The 17,172-nt window shown below is 42.7% G+C and overlaps 1 protein-coding gene across 5 annotated transcripts in view; it reads right to left on the bottom strand.

The window, feature by feature from the left end:
• The window catches only part of CCDC149 (coiled-coil domain containing 149), a 114,140-nt gene that overhangs the window by 35,973 nt on the left and 60,995 nt on the right, over nt 1-17,172 (bottom strand). For all 5 annotated transcript variants that reach the window (XM_077279958.1, XM_077279956.1, XM_077279959.1 and 2 more), the window contains exons 5-6: nt 16,330-16,446; nt 10,119-10,291 (exon numbers count right to left, since the gene is read on the bottom strand). In XM_077279958.1, the coding sequence (XP_077136073.1) occupies nt 10,119-10,291; nt 16,330-16,446 (290 nt within the window). The remainder of the gene's footprint in view (nt 1-10,118; nt 10,292-16,329; nt 16,447-17,172) is intronic.

The following is a 17,172-nucleotide window of genomic DNA, read 5'->3' as shown; positions in this document are numbered from 1 at the left end:
GACAAAGCGAATCAGAAGAACTATACCACATTTCTAATTGGAGGTATTTGCTAATATTATTAATATTACACCTACTACATATTGAGTAGGATCTTTCCCCAGCCCAGTCTGTTTAACAAAACAAACAAAGACTGCTTCACACACCCTTCCAGGGTCCAGCACTGAGTCTCCGCCGCTGCAGAGCTGCAGCGCCGATGTCACACCCACAACGCTACAGTCAATCACCAAGCTCAGCTTTGCCTGATTTGATGGCAAAAGCCACTCATTTCAGTTATTGGCTGCAGCGCTGCTGATGTGACATCAGTTCTGCAGACAACAACAGTTACTGGGAGCAGCAGAGGAGACTTGGTGCTTGACCTGGGGAGGGTGAGTAAAGTACAATTTGTTCTTGTAAAGAGAATCTGTCAGCATGTTTTTGCTATGGAATCTGAGAGCAGCATGAAAGTTACAGAGACCCCGATTCTAGAAAGATAGAGCATCATTTCAAGGTTCCTGTGCATAAGCAGGGATCATTTCAGGCGGATAAATAAAAAAAGTCCTTTAATTACAGCAGCATCAGCAGTATTGGATTAAGCAGGCAGTCCCTGTTATGTCAGAAGGATGTGGCTATAATAGGGGAAGAGGGGAGATGTAAGGGTGAAGTAGATAAAAACAAACAAACATGCATTTGCACAAAAAAAAATTCCACATACTCTGAGTACAAGCAACAGGCATTGTAGAAATAGGACTGTGAAGATGAGCAGGGAGTTGTCGAGTACAACATGGCTAGATATACCCACCGCCAAGGTCAAATATTGGGAAGCTGGAATACTGACTGGTCAGACAGAAACTTACACACATCCAGTTCACTGCACATTTCTATAATGTCGGAGTATCTTAAACATTACCATCACAGAAACCTACTGTTTTGTTACGGTTCAAAGAATTGTGATGAATAAATAAATGCTCACATGACAATTGAATAAACTTAACCCCTTCGTGACATGCGCCGTACTAATACTGCGCTGCGGGCACTGCATCTGTGCCAGCCGCGGTACTAGTATGGCGCACCGATCACCGCGGTCTCGCGCTGAGCGCCGCGGTGATCGGGTGCGGGTGTCAGCTGTATATGACAGCTGACACTCCGCAGCAATCGCGGGCATTTAACCCCTCTGATGCCGCTGTCAGTAGTGACAGCGGCATAGAGGGGGATCGCGCAGGGACGGGGACTCCCTGCGCTCTCCCACCGGAGCAACGCGATGAAATCGCGTTGCTCCGGTGATCCGGAAGGAGTCCCCGGATCCAAGATGGCCGCGGGCTAGCCGGCGCCTACTGAGAGCTGCTGAGAGCAGGCGCCGGAAAGCTTCCTAAACTTGCCTGTCAGATCGTTGATCTGACAGAGTGCTATGCACACTGTCAGATCAATGATCTGATCTAATACAGTGATGTCCCACCCTGGGACAATAGTAGAAAGTAAAAAAAAAAAAAATAGAATGTATAAAAAAAAAATCCCCAAATAAAGGAAAAAAAAAACATTTCCCAGTAAATCCATTTATTTATGTAAATTTAAAAAAAAAAACAATAAAAGTACTCATATTTGTTATCGCCGCGTCCGTAACAACCCGCTCTATAAAACTATCCCACTAGTTAACCCCTTCAGTGAACACCGCAAAAAAAAAAAAAAAACAAGGCAAAAAACAAAGCTTTATTATCATACAGGCGAACAAAAAGTGGAATAACACGCGATCAAAAAGACGGATATAAATAACCATGGTACCGCTGAAAACGTCATCATGTCCCGCAAAAAAAAAGCCGCCATACAGCATCATCAGCAGAAAAATAAAAAAAGATATAGCTCTCAGAATAAAGCGATGCAAAAACAATTATTTTTTTTATATAAAATAGTTTTTATTGTGTAAAAGCACCAAAACATTAAAAAATTACATAAAGCTGCTTTATCAATTTTACCACACGTGGAACGGTATAAACGCCCCCCCTAAAAGAATTTCAGGAATTGCTGGTTTTTGTTCATTCGGCCTCCCAAAAATCGGAATAAAAAGCGATCAAAAAACGTCATGTGCCGAAAATGGTACCAATAAAAATGTCAACTCGTCCCGCAAAAAACAAGATCTCACATGACTCTGTGGGCAAAAATATGGATAAATTATAGCTCTCAAAATGTGGTGATGCAAAAACTATTTTTTGCAATAAAAAGCGTCTTTTAGTGTGTGATGGCTTCCAACCATAAAAATCCGCCAAAAAAACGCTATAAAAGTAAATCAAACCCCCCTTCAACACCCCCTTAGTTAGGGAAAAATAATAAAATTTAAAAAAATGTATTTATTTCCTTTTTCCCATTAGGGTTAGGGCTAGGGTTAGGACTAGGGTTAGGGCTAGGGTTAGGGTTGGGGTTAGGGTTAGGGCTGGGGTTAGGGTTGGGGTTTCAGTTAGAATTGGGGAGATTCCATTGTTTAGGCACATCAGGGGCTCTCCAAACGCGACATGGCGTCCGATCTCAATTCCAGCCAATTCTGCTTTGAAAAACTAAAGCAGTGCTCCTTCCCTTCCGAGTTCTCCTGTGCACCCAAACAGTGGTTCCCCCCAACATATGAGGTATCAGCGTTCTCAGGACAAGTCGGACAACAACTTTTGTGGTCCAATTTGTCCTGTTACCCTTGGGAAAATAAAAACGTAGGAGCTAAAATATCATTTTCGTGAAAAAAAAAATATTTTTTATTTTCACGGCTCTACGTTATAAACTGTAGTGAAACTCTTGTTGGTTCAAAGTTCTCACAACACATCTAGATAAGTTCCTTGGGGGGTCTAGTTTCCAATATGGGGTCACTTATGGGGGTTTCTACTGTTTAGGTACATCAGGGACTCTGCAAATGCAACATGACGCCTGCAGACCAATCCATCTAAGTCTGCATTTCAAACGGCGCTCCTTCCCTTCCGAGCTCTGCCGTGCGCCCAAACAGTGGTTCCCCCCCCCATGTATAGGGTATCAGCGCACTCAGGACAAATTGGACAATAACTTTTGTGGTCCAATTTCTCCTGTTACCCTTGGGAAAAAAAAATTGCGGGCTAAAACATCATTTTGTGGAAAGAAAAAAATATTTTTTTATTTTCACAGCGCTACATTCTAAACTTTAGTGAAACAATTAGGGGTTAAAAGTGCTCACCACACATCTAAATAAGTTCCTTAGGGGGTCTTCTTTCCAAAATGGTGTCACTTGTGGGGGGTTTCCACTGTTTAGGCACGTCAGGGGCTCTCCAAACGCGACATGGGTTCCGATCTCAATTCCAGCCAATTTTGCATTGAAAAGTCAAACGGCGCTCCTTCCCTTCCGAGCTCTGCCATGCGCTCAAACAGTGGTTTATCCCCATATATGAAGTATCAGTGTACTCAGGACAAATTGCACAACAACTTTTGGCATCCAATTTATCCTGTTACCCTTGGGAAAATAAAATATTTTGGGCAAAAAGATCATTTTTTGTGAAAATTAATATGAATTTTTTTTTTACGGCTCTACATTATAAACTTTTGTGAAGCACTTGGAGGTTCTAAGTGCTCACCACACATCTAGATTAGTTCCTTAGAGCAGTGATTTTCAACCTTTTTTGAGCCGCGGCACACTTTTTATACTTAAAAAATCCCGGGGCACACCACCAACCAAAATGGCACAAAATGACACTAAAACAGTACATATTCTACATATAGTTAATAATATAGATTCTAAATGTATTTATACTCACTCAGTGTGAAACCTGGGCCTGTTTCGATAAACACAAAAGGGATATCCTGGCAGGAATGGTGGAAAGACACACACAAAGCTCTTCCTCAACAGTTCTCAGTCTCCCTGTTTTGTTTTTATCGCAGTCAAGCTTGAGAAGCCCAGCTCACATAGATATGTGGTCGAAAATGGGAGCAATGTCAAAATAGCTTTGTTGGCCAGAATGGGGAACTCCTTGGAGTGGTACTGTGCAGTGTATATATACAGGAGGAGTGGTACTGTGCAGTGTATATATACAGGACAGGAGGAGTGGTACTGTGCAGTGTATATATACAGGAGGAGTGGTACTGTGCAGTGTATATATACAGGAGGAGTGGTACTGTGCAGTGTATATGTACAGGAGGAGTGGTACTGTGCAGTGTATATATACAGGACAGGAGGAGTGGTACTGTGCAGTGTATATATACAGGACAGGAGGAGTGGTACTGTGCAGTGTATATATACAGGAGGAGTGGTACTGTGCAGTGTATATATACAGGAGGAGTGGTACTGTGCAGTGTATATATACAGGACAGGAGGAGTGGTACTGTGCAGTGTATATATACACAGGAGGAGTGGTACTGTGCAGTGTATATATACAGGACAGGAGGAGTGGTACTGTGCAGTGTATATATACAGGAGGAGTGGTACTGTGCAGTGTATATATACAGGACAGGAGGAGTGGTACTGTACAGTGTATATATACAGGAGGAGTGGTACTGTGCAGTGTATATATACAGGACAGGAGGAGCGGTACTGTGCAGTATATATACAGTACAGGAGAAGTGGTACTGTGCAGTGTATATATACAGGAGGAGTGGTACTGTGCAGTGTATATATACAGGACAGGAGGAGTGGTACTGTGCAGTGTATATATACAGGACAGGAGGAGTGGTACTGTGCAGTGTATATATACAGGACAGGAGGAGTGATACTGTGCAGTGTATATATACAGGACAGGAGGAGTGGTACTGTGCAGTGTATATATACAGGACAGGAGGAGTGGTACTGTGCAGTGTATATATACAGGACAGGAGGAATGGTACTGTGCAGTGTATATATACAGGACAGGAGGAGCGGTACTGTGCAGGGTATATATACAGGACAGGAGGAGTGGTACTGTGCAGTGTATATATACAGGACAGGAGGAGCGGTACTGTGCAGTGTATATATACAGGACAGGAGGAGTGGTACTGTGCAGGGTATATATACAGGACAGGAGGAGCGGTACTGTGCAGTGTATATATATACAGGAGAAGTGGTACTGTGCAGTGTATATATACAGGAGGAGTGGTACTGTGCAGTGTATATATACAGGACAGGAGGAGTGGTACTGTGCAGTGTATATATACAGGACAGGAGGAATGGTACTGTGCAGTGTATATATACAGGACAGGAGGAGCGGTACTGTGCAGGGTATATATACAGGACAGGAGGAGTGGTACTGTGCAGTGTATATATACAGGACAGGAGGAGCGGTACTGTGCAGTGTATATATACAGGACAGGAGGAGCGGTACTGTGCAGGGTATATATACAGGACAGGAGGAGCGGTACTGTGCAGTGTATATATATACAGGAGAAGTGGTACTGTGCAGTGTATATATACAGGACAGGAGGAGTGGTACTGTGCAGTGTATATATACAGGACAGGAGGAGCGGTACTGTGCAGGGTATATATACAGGACAGGAGGAGTGGTACTGTGCAGTGTATATATACAGGACAGGAGGAGCGGTACTGTGCAGTGTATATATACAGGAGGAGTGGTACTGTGCAGTGTATATATACAGGAGGAGAGGTACTGTGTGGTGTATATATACAGGGGAGAGGTACTGTGCAGTGTATATACTTCAACAGCCGCCCAGCCCAGGCCCCCAGCACCTGTCCTGTATATATATTATATACACTGTATCTATACAGGCTGTGCTGGGGGCCTCCTGGGCTGGGTGGCTGCTGTAGTATATATATATATATATATATATATATATATATATATATATATATATATATATATATATATATATATATATATATGTCAGCTGCAGCCGCCCAGCCCATGGCCGCCCCAGAGTAGACTGTCAGAACATACAACGATAATGATAGCATGGCACTCACTCAGGTGCCGGTAGCAGCTCCGGGAATCTGCCTGTGCCTGATAAGTTCAGCACTGCTTGCAGCCAGGAGAGTAGAGCAGGAGAACTCTCCGCCCACAATGTCACACTGGCTGGCTGTGTCCTTAACCCCTATGTGTGCCTGGCCCTGCACTGACTGAGATGCTTGTGCCAGGCAGCGCAAATTGAAAGGGTAGAAAGGGTTAAAGCATAGTTTGGGGAACTTTCCCCGCGGCACACCCGACCATGTGTCCCGGCACACTAGTGTGCCGCGGAACACTGGTTGAAAATCACTGCCTTAGAGGGTCTACTTTCCAAAATGGTGTCACTTGTGGGGGTTTCCACTGTTTAGGCACGTCAGGGGCTCTCCAATCGCGACATGGGTTCCGATCTCAATTTCAGCAAATCTTGCATTGAAAAGTCAAATGGCGCTCCTTCCCTTCCGAGCTCTGCCATGTGCCCAATCAATGGTTTACCCCAACATGTGGGGTATCGGCGTACTCAGGACAAATTGTACAACGACTTTTGTGGTCCAATTTCTCCTGTTACCCTTGGTAAGATAAAACAAATTGGATCTGAAGTAAACATTTTGTGAAAAAAAAGTTAAATGTTCAATTTCTTTTAAACATTCCAAAAATTCCTGTGAAGCACCTGAAGGGTTAATAAACTTTTTGAATGTGGTCTTGAGTACCTTGAGGGGTGCAGTTTTTAGAATGGTGTCACTTTTGGGCATTTTCTGTCATATGGACCCCTCAAAGTCACTTCAAGTGTGAGGTGGTCCGTAAAAAAAATGGTTTTGCAAATTTTGTTGCAAAAATGAGAAATCGCTGGTCAACATTTAACCCTTATAACTCCCTAACAAAAAAAAATTATGTTTCCAAAATTGTGCTGATGTAAAGCAGACATGTGGGAAATGTTGTTTATTAACTACATTATGTGATATAACTCTCTAATTTAAGGGCATAAAAACTAAAAGTTTGAAAATTGCTAAATTTTCAGAATTTGACAAATTTTAGTTTTTTTTCACAAATAAATGCAAGTCATATAAAAGAAGTTTTACCACTATCATGAAGTACAATATGTCACGAGAAAACAATGTCAGAATCACCAGGATCCGTTAAAGCGTTTCAGAGTTATAACCTCATAAAGTGACAGTGGTCAGAATTGTAAAAATTGGCCCTGTTACTTAGGTGAAAACAGGCTTCGGGGTGAAGGGGTTAAATGAATTTACTTAATAAAAGATAATAAATATAAACAGTCACTCAAAATAGCACATAATCAATAAAGTCATAAGTCATACATTACATTTGCATGGTAGGAGTTCATAACTGATCGTCCAGGAAGCAAGAGCAGCCAAGCCACATGTGTCCTCTCTCATCCAATCCGTGTCTCTGAATCTCCCCAGTCTCAGGCAATACTTCCATTTATATGTTAAAACTGACCATTGAATCTTATCTGAAGGCTTCTTATCTATATCATGGTATGTGTACTGAAGCCTTCAGGCCAAGTAGATAAGAACACCACCTGGCATCCCTCGGGGCTTAAGGCCATGTGCACACGTTCAGTATTTTTCACGTTTTTTCGCTATAAAAACGTGATAAAAACGCTAACATATGCCTTCCATTATTTTCAGTGTATTCCGCATTTTTTGTGCAAATGTAGCCTTTTTTTCCGCGAAAAAATCGCATCGCGGAAAAAAAAGCAACATGTTCATTAAAACGCGGAATTGCAGGGGATTCCGCACACCTAGGAGTGCATTGATCTGCTTACTTCCCGCACGGGGCTGTGCACACCATGCGGGAAGTAAGCGGATTATGTGCGGTTGGTACCCAGGGTGGAGGAGAGGAGGCTCTCCTCCACAGACTGGGCACCATATAATTGGTAAAAAAAAAAAAGAATTAAAATAAAAAATAGTCCTATACTCACCTTTGATGTCTTCCCGCCTCTCCGCTGCATGCTGCCGCTTCGGTTTCTAAAGCTGGTGTGCTGTGAAGGACCTGTGATGACGTCACTGTCTTGTGATTGGTCGAGACCGGTCATGTGACCGCTCACGTGACCGCGACGCCATGGAAGGTCCTGAACCACAACGGCATCTATAGGAACGGACGCCTGCAGGTGAGTATAACCATTTTTTTTATTTTTTTTATTATTTTTAACATTCTATCTTTTACTATTGATGCTGCATAGGCTGCATCTATAGTAAAAAGATGGTCACACTTGTCAAACGCTATGTTTGACAAGTGTGACCAACCTGTCAGTCAGTTTTCCAAGCGATGCTACAGATCGCTTGGAAAACTTTAGCATTCTGCAAGCTAATTACGCTTGCAGAATGCTAAAAAAACGCGAAAAAAATGGAAAAAAAACGCAAAAAAAAAATGCGGATTTCTTGCAGAAAATGTCCGGTTTTCTTCAGGAAATTTCTGCAAGAAATCCGGACGTGTGCACATACCCTAACACGTATCTGTCTAATTAACATTTACATGATACCATCTCATGGGAACAAGTCCATTCCATTGGTTCTCATCTTTGAAGATAAGTTTAAAGTGTACACTAAATGTAAATTACTAGGTCATTTACATTCCTTTTAGACTGACCATTTGGAACAATTGACATGTTGCTGGACAAATTTTCAATTAGCTATCTGCTATACTCCTTGAAAGTACATATAGATAGATAGATAGATAGATATACACACATACTGTATATTATATAATATGACCAATCAATATCTCTATCATTCGTATTAATTAATTGGAGTGTTGAAATCATTATAGAAATATATCATACTACACACCTACGAACAAGCCTGATAAGCATTAACCATCCTGATGAAACCTTCCCTTTTATTAAGGGAATGCTTTGTTGTCCTGATGTAACATATACAGATGCATGGGAACATGGTGTGAAGTTCTACGTCTGCTTTCTACAGTCCAATATTTGTATCTGAAGCTACTTTTTCATTAATGTTCTTCAGCAGATGTCGCTTAGGGACTGTATTACTCGGAGTCCCTGAAGGTTCATTTAATACCATTACATCAGCTCCCTATCACCCAGTGTTTCCATCGCCCAACTGTTCTAGTGCATTCTGAAAGGACATAAAGTTATAATGATTCGAAAGGAGGAGATAAAACACAAGTTTCCACTCATCATTTAGATCCTTCTGTTGCATTCTAATAGTGGAAGGAACGTAGAAAAGCTGCAACTGGAAAATACTTTAAAGGGGCTGTGTGAGGTTTCTTGCTTTTGCCCAATCTAACATGGTAATGTCAAGGCATCTCCTAGTTCAAGCTGGTAAGCCTCCAAAAGAAAAGTGTGAGAAGCCAGGTAGTTTCTTAGAGACAGTCCCCGACAGCCTTATTCTCATTGAGTGTGGGAAGAGTGTAAGCATAACGCGATCAAAGGGTGAGTATAACGTGATCAGAGGGTGAGCATAACGCGATCAGAGGGTGAGCATAACGCGATCAGAGGGTGAGCATAACGCGATCAGAGGGTGAGCATAACGCGATCAGAGGGTGAGCATAACGCGATCAGAGGGTGAGCATAACGCGAGCACAGGGTGAGCATAACGCGAGCAGAGTGTCAGCATAACGCGAGCAGAGGGTGAGCATAACTCAAGCAGAGGGTGAACATAACGCGATCAGAGTGTGAGCATAACGCGATCAGAGTGTGAGTATAACGCGAGCAGAGGGTGAGCATAACGCGAGCAGAGGGTGAGCATAACGTGATTAGAGGGTGAGCATAACGCGATCAGAGGGTGAGTATAACGCAATCAGAGGGTGAGCATAATGCGAGCAGAGGGTGAGCATAACGTGATCAGAGGGTGAGCGTAACGTGATCAGAGTGTGAGTATAACGCGATCAGAGGGTCAGCATAACGCGATCAGAGAGTGCAATTGATCGCTATTGAAGGAGCACGGGCATCTCATATCCAAAATATTTCTCTACAGCAAAAATGATTCCACATCTCAGCTCTACATTATTGCAGTAAATAATATAGAACTAGATAATGATGTGATTCCAAAATAGGAAGTAATCAAAGAAAGCAGAAAAGTAATGTGTGGCTTAACAGCCCATTGCCTGCGACAACACGAACACCCACTAAACATATGCCGGACTTAATTGAGCATATGTTCAGGCACATGATTGTAGCCTGGAAATTTTAGCTTTTTGCCGCCACCTTAACACTGTGATAAATACGTCTGTCTGTCGCTCGGTCATTTACTTTTTACAGCCCACGATCACTATTGAAGACCCACCTGTTCTCCATACAGAGGGCATCGATGTCTATGATCCTCTTCTCATGGCCGCCAAGCACATGGTTAAGCTCTTGGTTCAACCTTTCAGACTTATCTTGGAAGAATGATCGCTCCTGCTTCACGTCCTCGAGTTCATCCAGCGCCGCTCTGAGGTCGTGCTCCAGGCTTTCCATCTGGAAGAAAACATATCATCAGATTATTGTCAAGTAACGCTACCAATAAAGATCCTGGCGCAAAACGGGTTGATAACCCGTCAATCACTGTTATTTCGTATGTATGGTCCTCGTAAGCCCCAATTACTACAAGGCAGTCTTAGCTGTCAAGGTTTTGAATTGGATTGAGCCTTTCACGAAAAGGACGTGGAATTTACTGTGAGATTACATTACGATCCGAGTCATCATTTCTCCTGTGTTTGCCCTTTAGAATCTGGGGAAATGAGAAATGCCTATAAATGAAACAAGAAATATCTCACTTAAAGGGAATCTGTCAGCAGGTTTTTGATACCTCATGTGAGAGCTGCATGATGTAGGAAAAGACAAGCTGAATCCAACAGTGTATCACTTAGATAAATGGGTGCAGTCATTCTGACAAAATCAAAGTTAGATTTAGCAATACAGCAGAGCTGAGGAAGCAAACCCCGCCCACCCCAGGCTCTGTATGTACAATGACCATGGCTGAGGAGCCTATCACAGGAAGGGGCGTGGCGGACGAGCAGTAAGCTACTGCTGCTAAAACAGTCACTGTAAGAAAACAAGCCCACCTCAAAGCCGCGACATGTCAGCTGTTTTCAACAGCTGACATGTGCGCACAATGGGCACAAGTGGAATCGCGATCCGCCCACGCCCATTAACTAGTTAAATGCCGCTGTCAAACTGACAGCGGCATTTAACAATCGCTGCCGGAAGTACTCGCACCACTGACCCCTGTCATGTGATCGGGGGTCAGCGGTGCGTTGCCATCACAACCAGAGGTCTCCTCGAGACCTCTATGGTTGTTGAAGGCAGATTGCTATGAGCGCTACCCTATGAGCGCCATATCCCCTTTATGTTTAAGTCAAAATTACAAAGAAAATATACATTTAGACCTTTATAAAATGTGACTCCACATACCACTCACTAGCCCCCAGCACCACTCACTAGCCCCCGGCACCGCTCACTAGCCCCCGGCACCGCTCACTAGCCCCCGGCACCGCTCACTAGCCCCCGGCACCGCTCACTAGCCCCCGGCACCGCTCACTAGCCCCCGGCACCGCTCACTAGCCCCCGGCACCGATCACTAGCCCCCGGCACCGATCACTAGCCCCCGGCACCGCACCACTCACTAGCCCCCAGCACGGCTCACTAACCCCCAGCACCCCTCACTAGCCCCCAGCATCGCTCACTAGCCCCCAGCATCGCTCACTAGCCCCCAGCATCGCTCACTAGCCCCCAGCACCGCTCACTAGCCCCCAGCACCCCTCACTAGCCCCCAGCACCCCTCACTAGCCCCCAGCACCCCTCACTAGCCCCCAGCACCCCTCACTAGCCCCCAACACCCCTCACTAGCCCCCAGCACTGCTCACTGCCCTCTTTAGCGAAAGATAAAGTAATTCCGGTATCACTTTCACATTTTGCCTATTGCCCATCTTCTCGTTACGATACAGCGCCTTTTTCACAACCAGGGTGGATTTGATTTAAATCTAACTGATTTAAATCACGATTTAAATCACTAGTCAGTAAGGCTTAATTTAAATCAGTGATTTAAATCAAAGTTTCTACCTAAACTACTTCTTGCTACTTTAACATGCAAGTAGATGAAGATTTTTAGAAACACTTTTTATATTACATTTTTCTCCCCAGTTTAATGGGTTATTCATTCATATTTGGACACCAGTGTTCTGTTACTTAGGAAGGAGAAAAATAATCCTGACCTTAATAACAATTTAAATAGATTTATTCAACTGAAACAATAACAACATTACAGCATAAGTTATTTGCTTAAACAAACATCCATGTTTGTTAACTAATTTGGCTAAACAAAATATATATATATTTTCAGAAACTTAGTCTGTCAGCCCAGCCGACACATGAAAAACTTAAATACTACTGTCCCTGCTGTCCTCTGTAGCTCACTTGTCGTCATCTTCATCATCATCTTCTTCTTTGTTCCTATTCATAATCTGGAAAAGAAAAACAAGCTTTCCTGCTTTATTGGGTCCCAACCAATTTCTCAATTTAGAATGAATGAGTCCAAAGGAAGAGAATATTCTTTCAACGCCTGCAGAAGAAGCTACTGCTGTTAAAAGTGAAATCATTACTTGAACAGTCTCTAAATCCAAGCGCTTAAGTGACTTCCACCAGTTTACTGATGTGACTTTCCTTAAAATATCTTCAGCAAACATATATTTCTTGAATGGTTCCCCCTTAGCTCTGAAGTTTATTATAGTTGGCATTAAAGATGGATGATTGCTGGATACCCATGTCATAGCTAACTCCTCTTCCTCAGCACTTAGGTTTTGACCCCGATATTGGATATTGACAATATTTGCCAAAAAATGAGCTGGAGTCAGTGCTTATCCCATTCGTTTGTTTACTGCTTGTAATTTAATTCTGTCCATGTGTAGTTCTGTTTTTAAGTGTTCACTCAGTTCCTTCCAAATTTCAACAGCATCCGCAATAAAACAGCTATTTTTCTGTATTTTGTTTAAAGCTTGAGAGATGGGTTTCAGGAAGCTCAGCATATGTTCAACATTTCTCTTAAGCCCAATGTTGAGGATTTTGGCCGTGACAGTGCCATCTATTTTATCTCGATTTTCTTCACAAAGTGTCATCAGAATAGGCCAGTTTTTGATATACTGCTCAAAACAGTCCACCACAGAGTTCCATCTAACATCTTGTGGGAGCGTTAGCTTGGTTCCACCCATCCTTTTCAGAGCTGCTGCAGCAAAATGATTATTACGGAAGTATTTAGCAATTTCAACAACATTAGCCTTTATTTCTGGAACACTTAAGTCTTTGGCTAAGAGGTGCAGCAAATGAGCACTGCAACCATATGTTATTAGCAGCTTTGTATTCCCTCCCTGCTCTTCTAAATCTCTTCTCATCTTGGATACGTTTGCAGCATTGTCAGTGACCAAACTGCGTACTAGACATTTGAATTTTTGTTCACATGTCGTTATAGCTTTTACTGCCACTTCTTGTAAGTATTCTGCTGTGTGTGCATTTCCTGACGTATCAGTTGTTTGTGCAAGGAAGACTTTACCTTCTTCTGTTGTTATACAAGCACATACAATAGGATCATTGTGGACATTACTCCACCCATCAATACTTAGGTTAACAATTTTACCCTCCAGAGCTGTTGCACATTGCTCCATTTCTCTGTCATACACTTGATCCAGCAGTTTCCCTGCAACATCAGCTCTGCTGGGTGGACTGTATCCTGGTCTCAGTGACTGAACCATATTAATGAAATGTGGGTTCTCAGTCAGACGGAAAGAAGCGTTCGTTGCATAAATAAACTGGGCAATTTTTTCATCAATCAACTCTTTTTCTAATCTGCTAGTTCTTATCACAAACCTATCTATGGTGGTTCCAGGAGGTAAAGGTTTTTTCTTCCTTTTGGGTGATGGTGATATGTGGCTGTGGGTGTCTGATGATGATGCTGCTGCTGCTAATGAAGCACTATCCAGGATGGATAACTCAAACTGTAGAACAGGATGATGGTGATCTTGGAGGTGGATAGTTTCCAGAATCCATGAATTCCCCTAAACAAAAAAAGTAATTGCTGTTATTTTGTTTATACAATTTCAGCTTATTGTACACAACACATCACTGCCCCTGCCCCAAAAGGAATATTTGTTTTTCTTCATAACTGTACCAAATGACAGTAACATGCAGTAATAATAAGAAATATAATTTTTCTCACACATGACAGTTCAGTCTTTAGAAATAGGATTCAATAAAAAGGTTTACCAACCTGAAGATCCTGCCTGTTCAGAAGTGTTTCTTTGGTCATCTTCATCACCGCACTTCTCATGATGTTGCCTCATTCGCGCCACCAGGCCTTGCATCTCTTTGTTGCATCGTTTGCATTTTGCACGCATGCCTGCCTTACCGATAGGCGAAGGAGCTTCATTAAAATATTCCCAAACTGGGTCTCTTTTACGGCCTGCTGCCATTATAAGGAAAGAATGTAATAAACCTCAGATCGTATCGTACACACAAACAGATCCAGACTTGTCTGTCTGTGGCTATGCTGCAGTATTGTGCTCAAAGTTTCACTTTCATTTTCTTGTCTGCTTGCCCTTCCTCCTCCTCCTCACACTTAGATTCACATTCTTCTTGTGTTGTGCAGATCTATTCCACTCCAAACAATCAGAAACATATTGTCTAACTTCTTGGACTTGGCACTAAAGGGGTTGATTCTGTATATTCTGTATTCATAGGTTTGTAGAACAATAGGATTAAGGTCTTTTTCTCAACTCTGTTCATGTTGTAACATTTTTGCCGTGAAGAAGAGGCTGGGACCTCTGCAGAGTCAAATTCAGTTTTGAGAACTGCGTAAGTAAAGCGAGCGTCTGTGATAATATAGGAGAGAAACTGCCCACTAATCCTACAGAAACCTCTGGAAGAGCATGGCATTGTGAATGTTACACATATACAGCCTTTATTCTACTGAGTTAAACAACTCAGCTTTATCTCATGATGGAAGAACCTTTGGATGGTAAAATATTTTCCTCAAAAAGCAGTTTATTGAAAAAAATCCGATTTAAATAAAAAAAATCCGATTTTTTTTTTATTTTTTTAAAAAAACATTGATTTTTATCCACCCTGATCACTAACCAGGTGATGATTGTTAACCCTTTATACCATATTCTTTGTAAATGAGGTATATTCCAGGTTACTTTGGCTCTTTGACAATATGACCATGTGCGAAACTAGAGACACCTGATGCTCAAACAAATCGAGATCACACAAAACGCTAATTGTTTCCATGAGTTATAGGTCTCTGGATTATAAACCATATACATGGCGGCAAACATATCGCAGATCCCTAGTAACCCTTCCTAAGACTGAATGTAATAGTAGGTCCTATGTTGGGTCCACATGTATGGAACAGGCTCATAACCGGCATGTCAGCTGTGTTACACAGCCGGCATCAGATTGTGACAGCAGCAATCAGAGCGTGCTTTGATCGCTGCCATTTAACCATTTATTTACTGCTGTCAATTGTTGATAGGATAATGACAGGCTGTCAAGGCATCCGGATGGCTGCTGACGGCCCCTATGGATGCTCAAGCCCCTATGGATTCTCAAGGCCCAACTGGCTGATCCAGGCCCCTATGGATGATCAAGGCCCCTATAGATGATCAAGGCCCCTATAGATGATCAAGGCCCCTATTGATGATCACGGACCCCTGGCTGATCAAGGACCCCCTGGCTGATCATGATCAAGGGCCCCATGGCTGAGGAAGGGCATCGTGGCTGTCTTCACCTGTAGCTTAGCTTCATAGTAGAACACCATTCTCCATATAGTGTAATAGTGAAGTACTACAGTATATAGAACAAAACGATCAAATGGACGTAAGCTCAAGATTTTATGATTTTAGGAATAGTCACTATTTAAAGAGAACTCCGCAGCAAGATGTGCAGATTACATCCACATCTATGCAGGGGATTTGGTGCTCTGTATCAGAAGAAAAACGCTCTAGTCACTATTAAGATGTATTAGAAATTTCAGGGCATAAAGATAAAAAGTGAAGTCTTACTATGCAAACACGATCCTGTTACTTTTTTTTTTCTTTTACAGGAAAATCCTTTTGTAAATGCTTTACAAGGCGGTCACTGGAAATAACACAATGGCCTCCTGTGGTCCTCGGTCCTCCAGGGCCATGCTGGGAAAGGTTTTCAGCTTTATTCACTAGAGAAGGGTACAACCTTTCAATTTCAAAAGGTGAGAACCCCAAAATGCTAAGATTTTTAACCCACTTTTTTTCCCATCTGAGTTTTGGAATTGCAAAATCTACAGAACTTTACATATAGCAAAATAACTTCACCCTGATGTATACCGGCCGATGGAGACCAACAGAACATTCATAAGGCCTCTGGCTGGTGACTGGAGGAGAGTCATGGATTCATTGAACGCATGCACCAGAAGCTTTCACCGTGCAGATAGCAAACATACACTGGGGTGCGAAAAGAGCCACACATATCTGTCCGAAATAAATGAATACCTGCTCTCTAGCTTTCTCCAGCTGCAGCACTAGGTCCTCTCGCTCGTGCGGGGCAAAATGGCGAACTCCAACCTCATCATCTCCGAGTCTTTGCTTGGCAATGGTCATTCTTAACAGCTGGAGACATAAAAACACACGAGTACAGCAACAATACTACAGTATTATACTTGTAATTTAGATGTTGAGACCCCGATTCCAGTCATGTATCACTTACTGTGCTGCGTGCTGTAATTTTGGTAAAATTCCTGTTGTATCTGCTGTAGATCTAGCAGTGCTCTGAATGATGAGCTGTGTATAGCTCCGCCCACACCACTGATTGGCAGCTATGCACTGTGCATAGGCAGAAAACTGCCAGTCAGTGGTGTGGGTGCTGGTGAACTATGTGGAAGCAGGTTTACTAGTCCTCTAGTGATAATCTCCTGCTGATGAAAAAAATGCTGAGATCAAAACTACAGCAAACAGCCCGGCAAGTGACACATCGCTGGAATCAGGGCCTCTAGTCCTACATTGTGCTCCTCTCATGTTAGATGGAAAAAAACAGGTAAAAGATTTACTTTAAAGCACATCCAGCATTTATTTCTCTGACCCTCTCTAAATATTTAAGTAATACATCAAGTGTATTCAAATACCTAACCGATCGCGGTTTTCTCCAGTTTCCAGCACTGCTCCGCTCCTCTTCTGGACCACAAGACCTGAAACCAGACTAGCCAGCTGACGGATTATATGGGCAGAACAAGTCACCTTCTCAATGATGGAGACTCATTCTCACCCTCATGGACTTACATCGGGAAAGCCACGACCACTCCACACGTTATCCGCTGTGTGAGCCGGCAAAACCGCAGA

Source organism: Ranitomeya variabilis, chromosome 1, assembly GCF_051348905.1.
Source record: "Ranitomeya variabilis isolate aRanVar5 chromosome 1, aRanVar5.hap1, whole genome shotgun sequence".
NCBI classification, from domain to species: domain Eukaryota; kingdom Metazoa; phylum Chordata; class Amphibia; order Anura; family Dendrobatidae; genus Ranitomeya; species Ranitomeya variabilis.
This window is presented reverse-complemented; position numbering and strand designations above follow the sequence as displayed.